Source organism: Oenanthe melanoleuca, chromosome 4 (genome assembly GCF_029582105.1).
Source record: "Oenanthe melanoleuca isolate GR-GAL-2019-014 chromosome 4, OMel1.0, whole genome shotgun sequence".
Taxonomy (NCBI): domain Eukaryota; kingdom Metazoa; phylum Chordata; class Aves; order Passeriformes; family Muscicapidae; genus Oenanthe; species Oenanthe melanoleuca.
In genome coordinates this window covers 1,865,567-1,884,446 of record NC_079337.1, presented here as the reverse complement: position 1 = coordinate 1,884,446, position 18,880 = coordinate 1,865,567, and the positions used below count along the sequence as shown (strand labels likewise).

Below are 18,880 nucleotides of genomic sequence, written 5' to 3'. Positions count from 1 at the left end.
GTCCAAATCCCCACCAGAGCATCAAGCAGCACCCTCTGAGGTGTGCAAGACTGACATTCCCCATGTCAATATGGGGAAGAGCCTATGGCACCCAGGCAAGCTTGCAGCATCTACCCATGGCAAGCATTTCCCAGCTTGTGTGCACTTCTTTTAACCCCCTTTCCTCAGCCCGAGTTGGATTTTCTAAGAGGATGGCACTTGAAAAGGATTCCTGAAGGTCCAGCAGGCACAACTCCGCTTGTGCCGGCCAACAATGGAGGAATCCCCCTCTCCAAGCACCTGTAAACTGACACTGCAAACCAGCCATTCCAAATGCTCATCAACAGGCCATATATTTAAGCACAGAGCATCGCCTAATCTATTTTTTTTTCCTCCCCTTCTTCCTTTAATAGATCGGAGCACAAAAGCCTGAGAGAGGGTGACCTACCAAACAAAAGGGCCTTTGAGTTCCTAGGAAAAGTAGACTTGGAGGAGGATGGAAGGAATCCAAGTGGCCCTATTATTTCCACTTGCACTAATTAGACATTTTTCTGTCAGCTATTGAGCACTGCTGAGAGGCCAAACTCACTGAATTCATTTCTAAAGTGTTTACAGAAGTTTGCATCTGTTTGTGTCTCTTCAGGAGGAAAATAAGCACTTCAATAGCATTGTGGAAAATCTAAACGAAGCATCCTATTCTGAAGGGCTTGGCAGTCTTGCAGCTGCATAATTTAACTCCCCGCTCAATGCCGAAACCTCTTGTGTCCCTCTCCAAACCCAAATGGACACAAAATGTAGAAAAGTCAAGCCCGGGGGAGAAACGGGGCTATTTTTTTTGGGAGGCAGGGCGGCACGCTGTGTGGCACGCAGCGACACGGCTCCGTGTCAGCCTTGGCAGCCACGTCCCCCCCGTTCCGAGCGGGACACCGGGAAATCAATCCCCGCTCCTTTCATCCCCTGCCAGCTCGTGTGGCTGGGGAATTCCTCAGCACCTCCAGAGAGCGCGCCTGTGTGCAGGGCACACACCCAGGGACCCTTCCCAAAACTCCAAGAGGAGCCGGGACAGCGGCTCCCTGTCACCCGGATCCAGGGAAACCCCTCTGGCTCCCGGGATGACTCAGCCGGCTCCATCACAACCAGAAACCGGCAGTCCACACAGATTTACTCACTTTCTCTATTGCTTTAGGCACATCCAGAGAGAGAGAGAGAGAGAGAGAGGGAGGGAAGGAGCGAGGTGCACACTTTGTTTTCACATCTGTGCCCGCGACGTGAAATGGATCTGCCTAATTGAGTTTATGGCACAAAGGGAACCTCGCGGCTGGGAAGTGGAATCAGGTGGTGGGAGAATTAAATTTGCCCCGGATTTCTATACACGGAGCATTGGGGGAAATGCAAAGCAGCCTTTAGAGAAGGGGTCTGGCCTTGATGGAGCTGAGTGGGAGGGTGTGCAGGGCTCCCTGCATTAGCCGGCCTGGCTCCTCCTCACTCCCGGGCTGAAGTTTGGGTCCCAGCTTTGGGTTCAAAGCCACGACGCCTCCTTTGCATTGACAATGGGGGCCGCTCCCAAGAGAGGGGAGAAGCTCAGAACCGGGGCCATCTGGCACTAGGACGGGCAGGAGAGCGTCAAAGGGAAATTATTGGTGCATAGTAAATGAGGATGAGGAGGAGGGGAAGGAAATAGCGGAAAATCTTTATGTGGCAGCTGATGTAAGAGGAATTACAAGCCCAAATAAATGAAATATTGATTTAATCCACTCTCTCGGCCCTCTTTATAAAGCCAAGATCCCAGAGGCGAGCCCTCCTCCACAGCCGGCGGGCTCAGGAGGATCCCCTTTGGAAAAACGCCTCTACAAACAGCGTGATTAAAAGCAGGAGAAAGAAAGATTTAATTTTTCAGTGTCCCCACAGTTTTGTGGATGCTCTGCACTTCTGTGTTTGCCGACATCCACTTGTCTCGGACCGGTTCAGTCCTAGTTTCATTTGTGACTGCAGCCGAGGCTTAAAACATTTTTAAAAGGCCACAAAACTAAGAGCGGACGGCAAAGAGTTTCTAATTCCGTGCACAAGGCAGGAGCGTCGGAGGCACGCACGCACTTCCAGGTGCTTTAGTCCTCTCCCAAGAGCTGCTCCTAGTTAGCACTCCACTGAACCCTAACAAATTGCCCGGTTTTCTTTCCCCCTGTCAGATTAAACACGGAGCCGCAGCGCCGATGGACTGGGCTGGAGCCTTTCCCTCTCTTACCCCACGCGCCGCTAGCAAAGCCCGTCTATTCCAGAGACCAAAGCTGCTGTCACTGCGAGGGACTTCTCTATCAATCCCTGCCTTTCAGCTGGCAATCAGAGCCCACTCCACAAGCAGCAGGGAGTCAAGCCTCCCACCACCTCGGTGATGGGCAGGAGAAAGCGTGTCTGGAGGAACAGACTGACACACGGGCAGTCGCACAGTGAATGAGGAGCCAGCAGCTCCTGGACACCTCCCTCTCGGCTCAGAGCAGATGAGAATTCTCCCCCACCCCAAACCTGTTAATTATCTCAAGTTATTCATCCTGCAGGCAATGAAAGTTGTGAATTCAAAGGCAGCAGCATTAGGTCCATTAGGAGCAGTTCAAAACACCACAGAGTGGGGCAGCTTGTACAACCAACCTTACCCTGCTTCACCAACCGAGGAAGTCCTCAGAGTGGGAATAACTCCTGATTTCCTCAAGAAAAAAGAACAGCAGCATTTTGTGATGAGGACAGGAGAACCCTTAAGGTGCCCAGGAAGTTGCTTGAAGGGGGGTTCCTGTGGGCCTTGTATCCAACAGGTAGCAGGGATTTGGGGGACCATGGTCACATGTAGGGTCCCTGCTTTTGCCTAGTACCAAAGATACAGAGGTGCCACAATCATTTTGTGGCCCTGGTTTGTTCTGGACCACTTCTAAAACATTGTGGCACATTAAAAGGAGATATTTTAATACTTAAATATAGATAAAACAGTGACAGAACTGCCCTGAAGGAGCAACAGCAAGACCATTATCAACATCTAAAAATATAAGAGACTCTTCCCTGAATCTGTGTCCTCAGAACATTGATCCACTTGAGCAAACACAGTCTCAGGAATTTAAAATTGCAACTACTCCAGGAAGATGCCTCTGACAGGAGTAAATCCTACCCACGAGCAAAGTGAAGTGACAGCCCTACACAAACCCAGGATCTAGGTCCCCTTTTAACATTTTTTTTATGGTCCACATAAATTCTGCTGTAGGCAGCAGAAGGCAGAGTGCTGTGCAGCACCAGGGCAGTTCACCCCGGGCAGCTGAAGCTCTCCTGCCTGCACCTAATCTCTGACACTTCCCACTTACAAAGCCTCGGGAGGCTGGGGCGCCGCGATTCCCTCCCGGTTTGAATTCATCACTCTCCGTTTCACTGGGATCACCCAAGAAGAGCTCCTTGGAGGCAGGTAGCCAAAGGTCAGCCTCAACCACCGAGATCCCAGGGCTACGATTTAGGGCTTTCATTCTCCTGTTACCACACCCACAGTTAGAAGGAGGAGAGAACTAAATCCTCAGCCCTGCTTTAGTTCTTTTTCAAAGGCTCCCAGCTCCTAAGTGCCACACACACACCTACAGCAGCTAGGGCACTCCCCTGGAATGGGTTCCCTAATGGCAATCCATCAGCACCTAATTAGCCAAGGCCCAGACTCTTTTCAATATTCCCATTAAATCCCATGAGATTCCAGGCTAGCAGGGCCAGGATCCGTGCTCCCCTATCCACAGCAGGGAGCATGGAGCCAGCCTGCACAGCTCCCTACAGAGGGACCAGAGTAGCCCCACTCTTGGAGACTTTTCCTTTTGTATTCCCACTGTACCCATCCCAGCAGATCCTGCTCCATGGCTGAATGCAGGAACTACTGATAGGTATGATAAAAACGAAGTAAAAGCCCACATCATCACTATGGGTTTGCAAACGGGTAAAAAAAAAAAATAAATTACATAGCATGAACCATCCCTCAAGAGAGCTATGTGTGTGCTTAGAATTGTCCTTCAACCAAGGCCGCAGCAGGTTTTTTGGGATCAAAGCTTCTGTGGACATGGGCATGTTGCCCTCTATTGGCTGCTCACCGAGCATTAGGCTAATTCCACCTCTTGGGAAAGCAAAGATCTGCAGGAAGGGCACCCCTGGCAGCCTCCCTTTGGGATCTGCAGCCCTATTCTGAACCTCACAGTGCACGTGGTATTTAGAGAGGAAAAATAATCCCTCCTTCCTTATCCCTGCCAGCAAGGATGCTGTGACAATTCTGGTTTTGATTTGCCTTGATAAAAACAAAAATCCCAGTGTTTCCCAGTTTTGGCTTTGGATACAGATGTGGGCTATCCCCTTTGAGCCTTAGTGCAGATTCCCACCACGGGGGCTGCAGGAAGGGCTTGGTTTGCTCGCTGAAACCTGTTAGGAAAACGTGGAAAACATTGAGCTTGTTGAACTGTGGTGGCCTTCAGGTGGTGAATCCCGGCAGGAAAAAGGAAAAAAACCCTAAAACGCAAACCAAACCCTGCACCTTGTATGGGATGCAGAGGGGCACTGAGCATCCCACAGCACAGACAGGAGAGCATTAAGGGAGCTGCAGGTGGCTTTGCCTTCCCGGTGCTCCGGAGAGCGCGGAGCTGCCGGCAAGGCGGGTCCCACTTTTTAAAAAGTGCCACAACGCCGAGGCAAACCCTTGAAGCTGCAGCCTAATCCTCTTACTGCCTGTGCCTGTGCTGGTCTCATGGAGCTTTTGAGCCCCCTCCCAGAGTGAGGCATCCTCACCGAGAGAGGGAGGGAGGGAGGGAGGGAGGGAGCCCCGGCAGCCAGCGCTGCCTCTGCAACAGCACCAGTGTGTTATGGTAATGAGGTGCCTTTCATTCATGGATCTCAAAGCACTTTTTAAATGTAATGAATCACGGTTTATGAGCTTATTCTAAGCATGGCGAATTAAAATAAACAGAGAGGAAAATTTTTAAAGGTTTTTTTTTTTTTCTTTTTTTCCGAACAATAAATCGATAAAGACTTCATTTTTTTTTTTGTCCTTCGGGGAATTAAATTATCCTTCTGTCCCTCATGAAAAAAAAAAAAAAAAAAAAAAAAAAAAAAAAAAAAAAAAAAAAAAAAAAGAAAAAAAAAAGAAAAAAGTTGCTCAGACTTTTATCTTTCCTCATCACACTGTAATCACTTCTCTTCAGCCTCATTTCCCCCCCAGCTTTTTATTCAAAGAACTGAGGCAGCCTTTGCTCTGCCTTGAAATTTTATTTAAAATAAAAAAGAGGGGGGAGAAGGAATGGATGAAGGGGGAAAAAAAATCCCTTTTCCTGACTAATACTAATAATACAGGTCAAAATGTCAGTCTATCTACAATTAAATGGAAAACAAAAAAGGTTTTCCCTTTTTCCCATGGTACAATGGCACTGGAATATAAATTACCGATGAAGATGAAATAATACTTCAAAGCACATGGGGAAAGGCAGCACAACGTTTACAAAGTATTTTCCACCGCAGGATGAAACATTGGAGACAACAGCAACCAATGGACTTCAGGGGGTGTGGGTGAATAGTCCAAAACTAGCACGGAGGAGGATTTGAGGTCCCTATAGTCTCTGACCCCATGGTAGGCTTTGTTTAACAAGGGCAGCTGCAGTTATCAACAGATGTTTCAGCAATAAATAATTGGTATCATCCCAGAAAAGACCCATCTACCTGGGGAGAGGGCATAATGCTGCAAACACTGCTCCACTATTACAGCCACATTAATCTCCCATCTAGCCAGGTCTCTCGGGGAGCTTGCTGCAGGTGTTTATCCCAGGAGGGAGCACACAAACGCTCCAAAGTTAGAGAGCTGAGCTGGGATTGTAAAGGAGGTCAACCTCCGCCATAAATTTCTGTCTGAGGCCACACACACCAAAGGGAGAAGGAAAATAAATACTCAAGAGCAGCCACTCCCCACCCTCCCCAGGGAAATTCAGGAGCTCTGTGACATGGGGACACTGGGGCTCCCACTTCCCAGCCCTGCAGTTGGCTTTGAATCAAAGAAAACAAAAGAAAACCAAAGAAAATGAAAGAAAACCTGAGGCAGGGCTCTCTGGGGCAGGTGAGATCTCCTGGCCACCTTGGAGTTAACAACAGGCAGGAATGGGATGGTGTTGGCTTCAGACATGAATGACAGGAACAAACCAGCCTCCATAAAATTCACAAACTTCATCTTTATTCCTGTCCTGGCAAAGCCCTTAGCCCAGATATTACATTTCCCACACAAAAAAGGTGTCCTCTATTTGCCACATGTCTGACATGTCTCTAGGAAAATCAGAAGAGCGAAAAGAACCCACATTTCTTGCCACTTTCTAATCTTTAAGCTCAAACTCATCACCTTAAGGGATGGGATCCCCGAGGACCTTTGGCCCTCCTTTACTCACAGGAAAAATCACATTGAATCCTTGCCTTTCCTGCCTAGGTTTTGGCCAGCTTTGGTCCCCAAAGGGAATCTGCCATGTAATTTTATTGAAAGAAGAGCAGGTGATGAATTGTGCAAGCTCCACTATAGTGAGTGATCCTCATGACCTACCTGCAGTGCAGAATTAAACGAAGCACAGCGTTCTTGTCAAATTAATGGGGTTTTTAAAAACATTATGTGAACATTTGGCTTTTTATTGTATTTATAATGCCAGCTCTTCAGGGAAGAGGGAAGCATTAGTAAAGACAGAAGCAGAACTGCCCTGTGAACCCCCCCAGCACCTCAGCAGGACATTTTACACCACAGGTGTGTTGAACTTCATACCAGCAGGTCAGGGAGCCTGGCGCTGATCATATCTTGCAGGTTTGTTTTGTCTTCTGGGCCCAGGTCTTGTTTGTACTGCCACCTCTCCGGCACAAAGGGCCACTTCATTTCCTTTGCCTCCTCCAGAAGGCTCCTCAGCTCCTCAGGAAGCAGAGCTGAAAGGGTCAAAGAGCAGGTGAGGATGTTGCAGCAGCTTCAGCTGCTGGATCCAATCTCTCAAAAAGGCCTTCTCCCAGTTGCTCCCAGCTCTCAGCCCTCCCCACCAGCCTCGTGCCTGCCATCCGTTCCCCTTGGCTGCACTGCCCTCCAGGTAAATGGGAGCCTCCAGCCATGAAAAAGGCTTTTAGCAGGAAGCCATGCCGGCTGCTGGCTGCCTGGGCGTGAAGAGCTGCTCCCAAAGAGGCAGGAGGAAACCTGCTCCCCTGTGTGGGGAGAGGACAATGGGGTCAACGGCACAGAGGATCTGGCCCCCTTGCTCAGGTGACAGTGGCAGAGCCATCCTGGGAAGCCACTTCCAAACCTGGAGATAAACCTGGATCATAGATAGCAATCAGACAGAAATCTAAAGGGATATAATATATGTTAAGCACAAGTTCTCGAGCAGTTTGTCCCTCCCTGCTCCCTCTCCATCAACTTCAGTTGGACTCCAACCTGGCCCAACTAAGGATGCAACTGCTAGGAGCACACAGCCAGAGATTTGGGCTTGGATCTGTCCCTTCCTTCCAGCCACAGCCCAAATTCATTTTCCTTGCAACAGGGGCGATGTGGATGTGCTATGCCATGCTAACCACTTGGCTAGGCAGCCTCTCTGGCCAATAAAAGTGGATTAACAAAGATTATTGACCAGATGGGGTTAATGGTGATCATCAGCTGCAGATCTAGCCCCTTCTGGCCATTAATCCCCCGAAAAACCCTGCTCAGAGACCATCACAGCTTTAACGAGGCAGCGCAATAAATGCATTGCTGCGTATTTTTTAATCAATCCTTCATGCAGGGACTGTAGAAAATGAACTTCATAAAAAGAATATGACATGCTCATGTTGCAGCACATTCACAGGTATGGCTTTCCTGGGAAGAAACAGGAAGTTGGATGTTTAGGGCCCTCCTCCAAAAAGTCAAGTTTACAATGTTACCGCTTTTTCCAACCCACATTTTCTCACTTGTTGCCGTCCCAAGGAAACATGAGGTTTGGCAATCTTCCCATCACACGTCCTGGCTTAACCTAAAGCCCAGTTTCCTCGTCCTCCTGAAGTGGTGCCTGAAGGGGCTCAGCCCTGAATGCCATGGCAAGGCGGCCAAGTGCCAGAGCTGGTGGGGAGAGGAGATCCTGCTCCCACCCTCACAGCTGGCACTGGAAAATCGGTGCAGGAGCACAGATATCCACCTCATCACAGGGAAATTCATCTCACCACAAACTATGGACAGAAGGGCTTATCTCCCATGCAGACCGAACTTCCTAAGTCTTTTCCCAAGGAAGATCCAGCTCCAAGGACAAGAGTTTATCCTTGTCACAGAGAGCTGTTCTCACCGCTGGCAATATAAACTCATTAATTAACGAAGGCTGAATGGGCACAGAAGTGGACTGGCATGATTTCTAACCTAAAAAAGAAATAAAGAAGAAATCCAGACCCACCCAGCACCCATGCTGTCCCCTAAAGTGAGACAGAGATGTGCTCCTCCTGTCCGCTGTCCCCAGCATTTCTACGGATTTGGCTTTCAGTCCTTCCTGCTGCAGGTCTGAGAAAGCCGGGGGGAACAAAGGCAGCCCCGGGAGGAGAGGGGGGCGAGGAAAACCCCCCGGCCCCTGCGCTGGGAGGGTCCCCCCGAAGCCGAGAGCCCCAGCAGTTATTAATGTCGCTGTCACCACCCCGCTGCTGGGTATTTTCCTTTCAGCTGATGGGAACACGGCCCTCGGAAAAGCCCGAGCAGCACTTGAGGCTCTGATCGCCCATTTCCTGAAGCAGTTTACCTGAAGGACCGTGTCTAATCGAGTGATTATAAGGGCACTGATTTACCTTATCTGGAACTAAACTGATTATTTCTCATACTTTGTGGTATTTAATAGGAGAAAAGGAGGGAGGAGGATGAGGGGGGAAAAGCGCTACCTGATTAGGAGTTCAAGAGCCTATTCTGCGGAGCCATAATAAAACTTAAAAGAATTTGCGACGAGGAAACAAAGTACCCTTTGTTGGAAACAAAAGAAGAGGAGAGAAAAATCTTCCAAGTATCCATAACAGAAACCTACACGCCACCCTCCAGCGCAAACAGACTTAGGTGCTTCAGAAAAAGGCACAGCTGACCTCCCAGCAAGAACAAGGATGCTCGGAAAAACATCTTCTCAACGGCTCCGCGCCCCGGGACAAACAAAGGGTTTTTAAGGATCACATTAGCGTTATGGCCGAGCCACTCAAGCAAGGCAAAACCAAACATTATTAACACCAAACTGGAAAGCGGGCAGTGCCGCAGATGTGTCACGCAAAGGGAAGGAAGCCTTGATTCCGCTGGAATTGAGAAATAATAAATCCTCCTTTCACGGCGCCACAGCGATACCGAAATAGCTGCTGGTTTCCAGCAGGTAACGCCAGCATTAAAACAAATGGGGAATCCTTTTAGCACAGCTCTCGATAAACGCTGCTTCCTACCCTGGTTATTTATTCCAGCCTTTAGCCAGCATGGATTTTCCTTTCAAGAGGGATATTGTAAAGGTTGTTGTGGTTTTTTTTGTTTTTTTGTTTTTTTCACTTGGACACCACTTATAGAGGTCACACACATTTTACAAGATAAAGATTCGGGCAATGAGCTCTTTAATATATGAGGAGAAGCTGACAAACAGAGAGGGCCCTCCCCCAGTTCCTATGAAAGGAGAGGAAATATGTGCCCTTATTCAGAAGTTGCATCCTTTTTTTCCTTTCTCTCTTTTTTTTTTTAATAACTGAAATTTATGTGCATCAGCAAACTTTTGGGCATTGTTCTTCCCAAACTAAACTGTTCCTTACAGCCTCATGTTTACTGAAGCCTAAAATTAGAACTGACAGCAATTCACTGCAACAAAGTGGACTTCTTTCCCTGCCTGCCTGCAGCCCGCATCCCATTCATGGCCTCGAAATCCAGGCATCCCTTGACACTCGTCTGCCCGGAGAAGAAAAATAGGGCAGGGCAGCGGGCCGGCGGAGTCCTGCCGCCTCTCCCGGGGAGAGCTCACCTTGGCACCGGCGGAATTCCCGCTGCTCCGCCTCGCCCGGGCCGGCCTCTGGCTCTGCCTTCGGCAGGAGCGTGTCCAGAGCCCGCTCGCAGTCCCGCAGCAGCGCGGCCACGGCGCTTTGCCTATTCATGAGCGCTGATCCCGGTGTCCCCGGGCGCACGGTGATCGATTGCTCGGCAGAACACACGGGGTCCGAGTGAAAAGGGTCCCTTCAAGGCTGAGGTACCTGGCGAACAAAGGAGGGGGAAAATGATTAACTAAAGTACCATCAATTATCTGAAAGGCTCAAGCGGGGGGAAATAATAGGGGAAATACATGAAAATACATGACAGCCTCGGAGGACTTTATTAGAGGAGTGCGTGAAATCACTGCAGGGTCCTGGTGACAGTGTGTGAGGGGAGCATCCCTGAGGTGCCAGGGGGACAGGACAGGCTGATCAAGGGAGCCATGACATCCCGGGCAGGGAAGTGGCAGTCGGGGCTGTGCCGAAGCCCTTTGCACCTGGGAGGCTCGGGCTGTCGCACACACTTAGCCAGCATTGAATGGCAGAGAGGAGCATGCTGTGTGCATTTCCCAGACCACAGAGACCCTCTCCTCTACCCTGCGATGCCGTCCCGTGTGTGACTGCTCTCAGGTGCTTAGGACATTGCCACTGCAATGTGACTCAGGAAACCCCCACCATTTCCACGACTGGCATCTGGCTCAGGACCTGCCAGAACACTCAGACAGCTTTCAAAAATTAATCACAAGATTAATATTTTGGGTTTGGCTTTTTTTTTTTTCCCCACCAATTTGATGATGGTTTCACTTAGAAAACTGTTTCTGCAGTTCAAAGCAATATAGTCAGGAGCAGGCCCAGTGGAAATGTATCCAAAACTGGGGAAACACCGTGGTAGTGAAGGAGGAAGAAGGGCAGGGCAAAGGACACCACACAGGCACAGTTTGCTCTGCTGACTGGAAACCACTCACATTTTAGCAGCTACGTTTCCAGGCAGTTTTTTCCCTTTCTGCTGTGGCTCTGGGACTGCTGGATCCTGGAGCTGGTGGCAGATAGGCTGTGCTCTCAACGGCACTGAGCAGGAGCAAGCTGCCAGACTGAAAGGCACAAGAGATGCACTCAAGCGAAAGCAGAGAGGATCAGAGAGCCTGCCGTGGAAGGGCAGGTGGAGCAGGGCAGAATATGGGATTCAGCAGCAAAGAGCCTGGAGGCAGGAGCTACTCACTGGGGCTCTGACCGGCTCTGCAGACAAATGTCACAGAAAGAAGAAATTTGAAAAGTAGCAGTAAGAGGGAGACCAAGCAACGGAGCACAAGCACATAAGAGAAGCTGGGGAGCACTTAAAAGATCAGCCAGAGTCAGAGCCATGGATAAAAGCAGAAGGAAAACCTAGATAGTGCTGCCCATCTTTTTAGCCCCAAGTAGGAGCCACCAGGGCCACCCTCTGCAGGGTTTGAGCCAGATGAGCACAGCTGGGTCCTGGGATCACATCCCTGTGGATGCACCAGGCACAGGGCCCATTCAGGGGCTCCCATCAGGAGCAAAAGGAGATGGGGCCAGGGACAGGGCTGGGGACAAAGTACAGCATGGCCCAAAGTCCACCCAGGAGATGGGGCTGTCACTGACAAAGATGAACCTAAAAAAGGAACACAACAACGGGATTTGCCCATGGAGCAAGGTCTAAGTCCACATCCTAGTTCACAAAGGTCCTTTGTCCCTAAGGATCTGTCGGGGACAGATGCCTGAAAAGAGGAACAACAGCCAGAAAGCAGAGTCCTCTGCTCCACCCTGCCAGGTCTAGACAAGCTGATCCAGTTGCTGGGTACCCATCAGGGAAAAGAAAAGTGTAGTCGCACTAACACACCTATGCCAGTGTGGCTGGCTCTGCTAACTGCACTGACATCTGCTAATTGATTTATCTGATTACCCAGCCCTGTGGGAAGGAGTGTGCAGCTGTCCCAGGAGTACCTCCCAGGTTGGGATGAAGCATCCCTGCCATCTGGCCCGAACTCCATTCCTTTGTGTAATTGATTTCTCAAAAATCTCATTTTCCAGGGAGCCCACCCCAGTGACTACCAAGCTACTACATGCACACCTGCCTTGGATCTGCTGTGGACAGTAGTCCCAGGAACTGGGACCTGGAAACTGCTTCAGTAGAGTGCAGAAGCTGGAGAAGGCCTGTGCTCAGCTGCCACCTCCCAGACTATCAATAAATGTTCATAAGCACAATTTGCAAATCAAACAAATCAAAATCAAGCAAACACCGGGATATTTCCCTTTGCAGAAAATAACATGGCACCAGGAGCATCCAAGGGACGTGCTCCACTTCTCTGCGTTACAGCCCAGATCAGGCTTCACCCCCAAATCAGGTTTTTAAGCCTAGCTGTCGTTGGGTCTTTGCTGCAGGCAGGAGGCCCCGTGGCTTTGTGAGCCACACAAGCTGCCACTCTCACAAAGAGCTGCTGGGGCTTAGCAGGGAAGCTCAAATTAGTGTGGAAGTACAGCACTTGGCTTCCTTGGATTGGGAGGATTTAACTCACCAGGAAACTGCCAGGTCCCTAACAGCGAGCTATGAATGTCAGCAAGCAAGGGATTTTTCTTCAAGTACATTTTTTTTCCAAAGAATTGAATAAACAGCGAGGACACGGAGTAATAAAATAATGATTTACAACAGCAGCCACAGCAAAGTGCAGAAACCACAGAGAAAAGTGCAATAAACTGTACATTAGTACTCAGAAGGTAGAGAGGCTTTTGAGACCCATCACAGGGGACAATGACTCGCATCATAAAATCAGCTTAAAATGCACCACAGAGCTTTAAACCACATCAGCATCCTTTACACAGATGCCACTTTGCAAGTTGTGCTTTGTGACAGCTGTGGGGCTGAGTGACAGCTGGGAGGGGGAAATAACCAGGCACGCAGCTTTCCTGGGGAAACACAGGGCCTGAGCCTAAAGCCCAAGAGCAGAACAGCAAAAACTTCTGGAGGCCTTTAGAACCCTCTCAATGGCTACTAATCAGCTTTCCCAAAGTTCCCTTAAATCCTAACAAGTGGCACTTTAAGGAGATGGTTTTGAAGTGGTAAAAATTGCAGCTTGACATGCAGCAAAACTGCCTGGGCAAAAATGTTCTCTAAGCACTCACTTAAAAATGCTCTTTGAAAACACATAACAAAAACAATTTTGCATCAGATTGAGGATTTAAGCACTGCTTGGTGACACGAAAGCTGCTTTACTCCTGTTTTGGGCAAAATCAGCTTTTAAACGTTCTATGTAATTGTTAAGACGCTTTAAAACAGAAATGATGAAGAAGAAAAAAATCTGTGCCATTTCTGATTGGAGTCTGGATTAAAATAACTCCTTGCATCAAATACGATGAAAAAAAAACTACACAGGTCTCAGGGGATGAGAAAATACATTTCTGTGGTTGCCCTCTAATTGGAGCTGGGGCTCAGAACAAGAGGGATGGAGAGAAGGATTGGGTGGGCTACAGAGAAATGATCTCTTTAATAAGAAATGGGCCATACTGTGACATTTCTGAGCCCTTGGGCTAGAAGACCAAAAGATCTGTCAAGAGAAAGGAATTTTAAGTTCTGCCATGGATGGAGGGAAGCCTGGGAGTCAATCTAGCTGGTTTAAGACTGCAATTAGCTCTGGAGGCTTTAGGAAAAAGAAGATGTAATTGCTGCATTCAAACTTCAAATGCAGCAAGGATAACAAGCGCTGGTTTCTCAGACAACATCACTTGGGAAATTTTCCACAGCATTATGGTCCTGAAACACAAATTAGAGACCGCCAGACCTTTTCTCTCTGAAAATATATTATCCTAATTTTCATCTTATTCAGGTTACCCTCCAGCTCCAGGGAGACTAATGAAGAGGATGCAAAGACCTGATGAGTTCCATGTGGAGACTACATTTATGGATTAATCCCAACAGGGAGCAAATAAACCTTATTCCCAGAGCTCTCGGCTGGGACTCGACACAATCAATCGAGGAATGGATAGTTATTTATGGCTGAGGCTGTTTTGACTTTCAAATAAACATTTTAATTATTTTAAGTGTTATGCTGGAACTTAGGACGTGAGCCCTGTTTTCATTGCACCGCCTTGCTCTCCTGTCTCCTAATCCCAAACCACCCTGGTCATTATGACACCGTGCAAATCACACTGATGTTCATGCCTAAAACACTTGGAAGGGAAAATCCACGGACCAGGCAAACTAGAGAAGAGGAAGGAGGGAAAGGGAGGAGGATCCCTCTGAGCTGAGGCAGCAGGAATAAAAGGAACACTCTCAAACTGCACTGAGCCCTAAGAAAATTGTGATCAAGGTGGCACATCCTGATCCATCTTTGTGTCCTGCTCTCCTCTGCCTGCTCCTACAAGCAATTTTAATAACCAGAGTACTCAGGAGTGTTTCTTTTCTAACAGTTCCTTTTCAATTCAAGTACCTGCCCCACTTGCACTGCTAGCTTTCCCCTCCTGCCTAATTTGGTGTGCTCTGGCCCTTCCACACACGGCTTCCCTGAGGTTAATGAAGCCACACTCATTTTTAGGGAAGCTCTTCAGGCTGTTACTTTTTTTGCTAAATAAAGATAAGGGGTGAAATCATGACACAGAGGTAGTGCTGGGTCTGTTGTAGCTGCTGGAGTTACAGACTCACCTGTCAAAAATAACAGCTCAGCTTTATTTTGGGGTTTGGCAGCTTGAAGAATCAAAAAGTAAAACAGGAAAAAAAAAAAAAAAGAAAAGAAAATAAAAGAAAAGAGAAGAAAACATGCTCTTGATAACTTAGCAAAGGTTTCAATAATTGAGTTAATATCATCTTCCACAGAAAGAAAATTCAGTTTCCCTGAATATTTCAGTGCACACACGCTTGTGTTTTCCTAGAGCATTTACCTTTCTTTGCAAAAAGATGGTTTTAAAAAAATAAATAGATTTGCTAGGGGCTTTATTCAGTTAGTTAGCTAGTTTACTTCTCTGGCTTAAAGATTAGATGTTTTCTTTTGGTAAAGCTGGCTATCCCAACTGGCTGTATTAAAATAAGGAAGAATCTCAATCAAAAAGCCTCTCCTAAGGCAAGCTTTCTTGTTAATATGCACCAACATGAAAGGGTTTCTTTTCATCCTATACAACTACAGTGTGTGTAAATTGCAGGGGGCTCATTGGCATAAATCTTGGCTGTGACCTCTGAGGTAAACTGGATTTACATTACTTTCTGACAAGAATTAAATGAAGGCCTTGTGGATATATGAACAGCCTTCTAGACTGCAACAGATGGGCATGAATGTGCTCCCTAGGCAAACTATCAGTGACATCTGTGTCCTCCAAATTCTGGTGGTCTCAGCCAATTAGCAGGCAAAAGGGAAAAAGGGAAAAAAAAAAAAAAAAAAAAAAAAAGCCGGCCCCTGCACAGCTTCCCCAGGCAGAGCTGAAGCAGAAGTGCTTCTGTTTGGAAATGGGATCAAGAACAGCCTCCAGCAGCAAGGAGCAGCTTTGGGGGCTGCTCTAATGCAGAGGTAATGCTACAGGAAAAGCTGAAGTCATTAGGTAGAGCAGATATTGATATTAATATTAATACAGGACAAATCCCAGCCTGTGTGGGGCTAGGATAACGGGATACCATCATGGATTGCCACTGCTGCAGCCAAGGATGGAGTCCTGTGGATCCTAAAAAGGAGAGGAGGGTGAAAGTGAAGCCCAGTGCCTGACACAGCTAAGGCAGGAAAAGCCCCACTCTCAGTCCACATCCAAACCCCTCTCCCTGCAGAAGCAGCCAGAGTTGGAAGGGACCCATAAGCATTCCCAAATCCTCTCCAAGCATCCCTCCTCGGGTGGATGGGGCCTGGGGAGCAACACACTCCATGGCCACTGCACCTGCCAGCTCCAAAGCTCAGGGCTTTTTGGGAGAGCATTCCAGCTGCAAACATCCTGGGGAAAGACTTCTGAATTTTGTGTGTCGGAATGAGGTTTGGGATTTCTTGGCGCAGCACAGGCACAGAAGAGAGCCAAAGGCACACAGCCACTGCTCAGCACACAGAGGTGGCCAGAGGGCCATCAGGGAGTCAAAACCCACCCCCACCTACAGCAGAGCCTGGATCCAGCCCTCTTATAGCAGAGGAGTGACCCAGACCAACACACAACCTGAACCTTACTCTGTCTCCCAGTTCTGAATGGAGCTGCCCTGGCAGGAGCAGGCAGGACCTCTGGCTAAAAGCAGAGTGTGGAACAAAAGCACCTGTTGTTTCGCCCTGGTCATGACTTTTCAGAGAGGCCACTTGGGTGCTTTTCCCCACTGCTGTCCCAAGTACTACCAGGGGATGTTAAAAAAAAAAAAAAGGAATAATTGAGGGGCAGATCAATAAATTAAAAAGTTCTAAAAAAAAAAAGGAAAAGAGAAAAAGGCATAATGAATTTGGTACAGCACATATTTTTAGATCAAAGATGCCTTTGAAGTGACAAACCCTTAATCCATAAACTACTGAAGCACTTCCTTTCTCTCCCAAACTACTTGTTGTCAAATAAAATGGAAGTTAAGGAAATTATCTTTATCTGAAAATGGCCAAAAGAAGCCATCACCTAATGACAGCCTTGTCAAAATGACAATTGGGGAAATTGTTAGGAAGGGGAGGCCTGACTAGTGGAGGAATAAGCTGGCTGTTTGCTCTAATCTGGTCAGGCAGGCCCCACACAATTCCAGTCAGCTTGCTGTGTGAAACAGCTAAGTCTTTGTCAGCGCAGGCAGGGGCTGGAAAGACTTCTCTTTCATGAATATGTATCACCACCCTCCACGTCTGCAGAGAAAAACCCAAACCTTCCAAACAGCAAAATTGAAAAAAAAAAAAAAAAAAAAACAAACCACAGAAAATAAATCCCAGAACAACAAAATCCTGAGATATGGAGCCGCACGGAAAGAAAAAGCGACTAAGCAATGAAAGCACACGTTTTGGAAGTGCAGCCAGAAGGATCCTCTTCCCAAAGGCTTTCTCTGCACTCTTATGCCCCAGCAGACTGGGATGAGGCACTCCAAGTGCACAAAGGCAGAAGGGCCCATCGGGGTATTTAATGTCCATCACTGTGGTTTATCTTTGGCGCTGGTGGCACCGAACCCCGGGCCACGGGCACACAGAAGGGAGCTCACAGGAATTCCCCGTGCGAGGAGGAATCACCCACAGCAGGGCTTAACACTTCCAAGGGCAGGCACAGAGGCAGCTCTGCATCAGGGGCAGAAATTTCCTGTGAAGCCCAAAACCCCAGGGAGAAGCCAGGGCTCCTCGACAGGCAACAACACAACCGGGGTGCACAGAAGGGGGCGGTGACTCCCCAGAGCTCCCATTGAAATGATTTCCTGAGAGATGTCCCTGACATCTGTAAATAAAACACCTTGACTCAGGCAGTTTGAATCCAACTTCACCTTGAAGTAGGGGAGGTTTTTTTGCATGTGAAACCATTAAATCTCAAGCATTCTGAAGACTGGCATAAAAGGGAGACAGGAGAGTCAAATGCAGTGGAGGTGGATGTACAGGCAGAAAGTGCCTTAAAAGGTGAAATGGCTCAGAAAAGCATGTCAGAAACATTGTGGCTCTGCAGGACTGATGCTGAAGCTCCTGTAAACCCAAAAATGGTGTTTAAAGCAGGTGGGAAAAGAACACAGGATCAAATAAAGCCTGTGCCTGCTGCAGAAAACACAAATTAAGATATTTTAAGCTGTGGTGGGTTTTTTCGCTGTTGGAGAACTATGACGTAATTAAAGCACAGCAATATTTAACAAGTTACCTTCAAGTACTTGCTGCTATCTTTTTAACTTTGCTCGTAAAACTGCAAACTAGATCTTGATTTATTACAGAGAGCTTGTGGTGATATTATAAACTTCAGTTTTTCTGAATAATGACCAGAATATGAAAGTTTGGCTCCCAGCAGAGATATCAAGACACAATGCTCAGTTTTGAGGTTCCCAATATTATGCAATGTTTGCTGTAGACATTTCCATTTCATTAGCATATTCTCCTTTACATGAAATCCAGCAATGAATGCTGTCCCTGATCTAAGGCTAATCCTCTTTAAAGAGCTACAGGCTATATTACATGTGGCCACAGCCACGGTTATGCCAGGGCTGAATCACTTTGAAGCCTATTGAACAGTGTTCCCTTGTGAGACCATACACAGAGCCATAAACCAATGCTCCCTGTGCTGTGAAATCCTGCTGTTTCCACGCCCAGGAGTTTCTGTCAGGGACAGACTGGAGTCCCAGGCAAGGGGCTGCAAACAAGGAAGGGACACTCAGCTGCCTTCACCACCCCTCAGTGCCAATTTATGTAGAGCTACAGCAATAAAAATCCTTTTTTCCTAAAGCTCAACAGCAACTGCCCCAAGGGAAGGCTTCCAGAACAATCAAAGGTGAAGGTGAACCAGACACCTGCTGTAGGAAGGAAGCTGCTTGAGTAGTTTGGGACACAGACAAATCTATCTCTGAGGAAAAAAAGAGAGAAATGGTCATGTATGTACCTGCAAGGCTGCACTGCTCACAGCTTGGTGCCCTTGAATGATATAAACTGAGATAATGGGTTTGTGTTTTTATTGCCACACAGTGTGGAATCTTCAACACCTTCACATCTACACAAATTTAAAGGGAAAAAAACCCCCACAAAACAACAAAAAGATCACTATATTCTCTGGTCCTGCTGCATATCAGCAAAATACAGGCTACATCATCTTTGACTGTTCAAAATTACTTTTTTCAGTGAAGGGAACTGGAAAGGTTGGCTCTGCTCAGCCTGCACTGTGCACATTAAATTCTCTCTGTCTGAAGGGTGTCAAACCAGACAAGGAGAGTGGATTCAGCCTCCACAGTAGAACTGGGGCCTGGTGAAGGCAATGTTCAACCTCCTTGTTATCAAAATTATTTCTCCTTTGCAGGGGA

At 47.8% G+C, this 18,880-nt stretch overlaps 1 protein-coding gene across 10 annotated transcripts in view; it reads right to left on the bottom strand.

The window, feature by feature from the left end:
• Positions 1-18,880, bottom strand: part of ALPK1 (alpha kinase 1) — a 36,020-nt gene that overhangs the window by 13,772 nt on the left and 3,368 nt on the right. For 8 of the 10 annotated variants that reach the window (XR_008840298.1, XM_056489354.1, XM_056489352.1 and 5 more), the window contains 2 exons: positions 9,966-10,191; positions 6,764-6,918 (listed from right to left, as the gene is read on the bottom strand). Coding sequence is in view for 9 of the 10 variants with exons in the window: in XM_056489354.1 (XP_056345329.1) it covers positions 6,764-6,918; positions 9,966-10,095 (285 nt within the window). In the remaining variant the exon portion in view is untranslated. Of the gene's footprint in view, positions 1-6,763; positions 6,919-9,965; positions 10,192-10,290; positions 10,332-10,934; positions 11,061-18,880 lie in introns of those variants that run through there. The other 2 variants (XM_056489351.1, XM_056489355.1) reach the window with 2 other exon arrangements.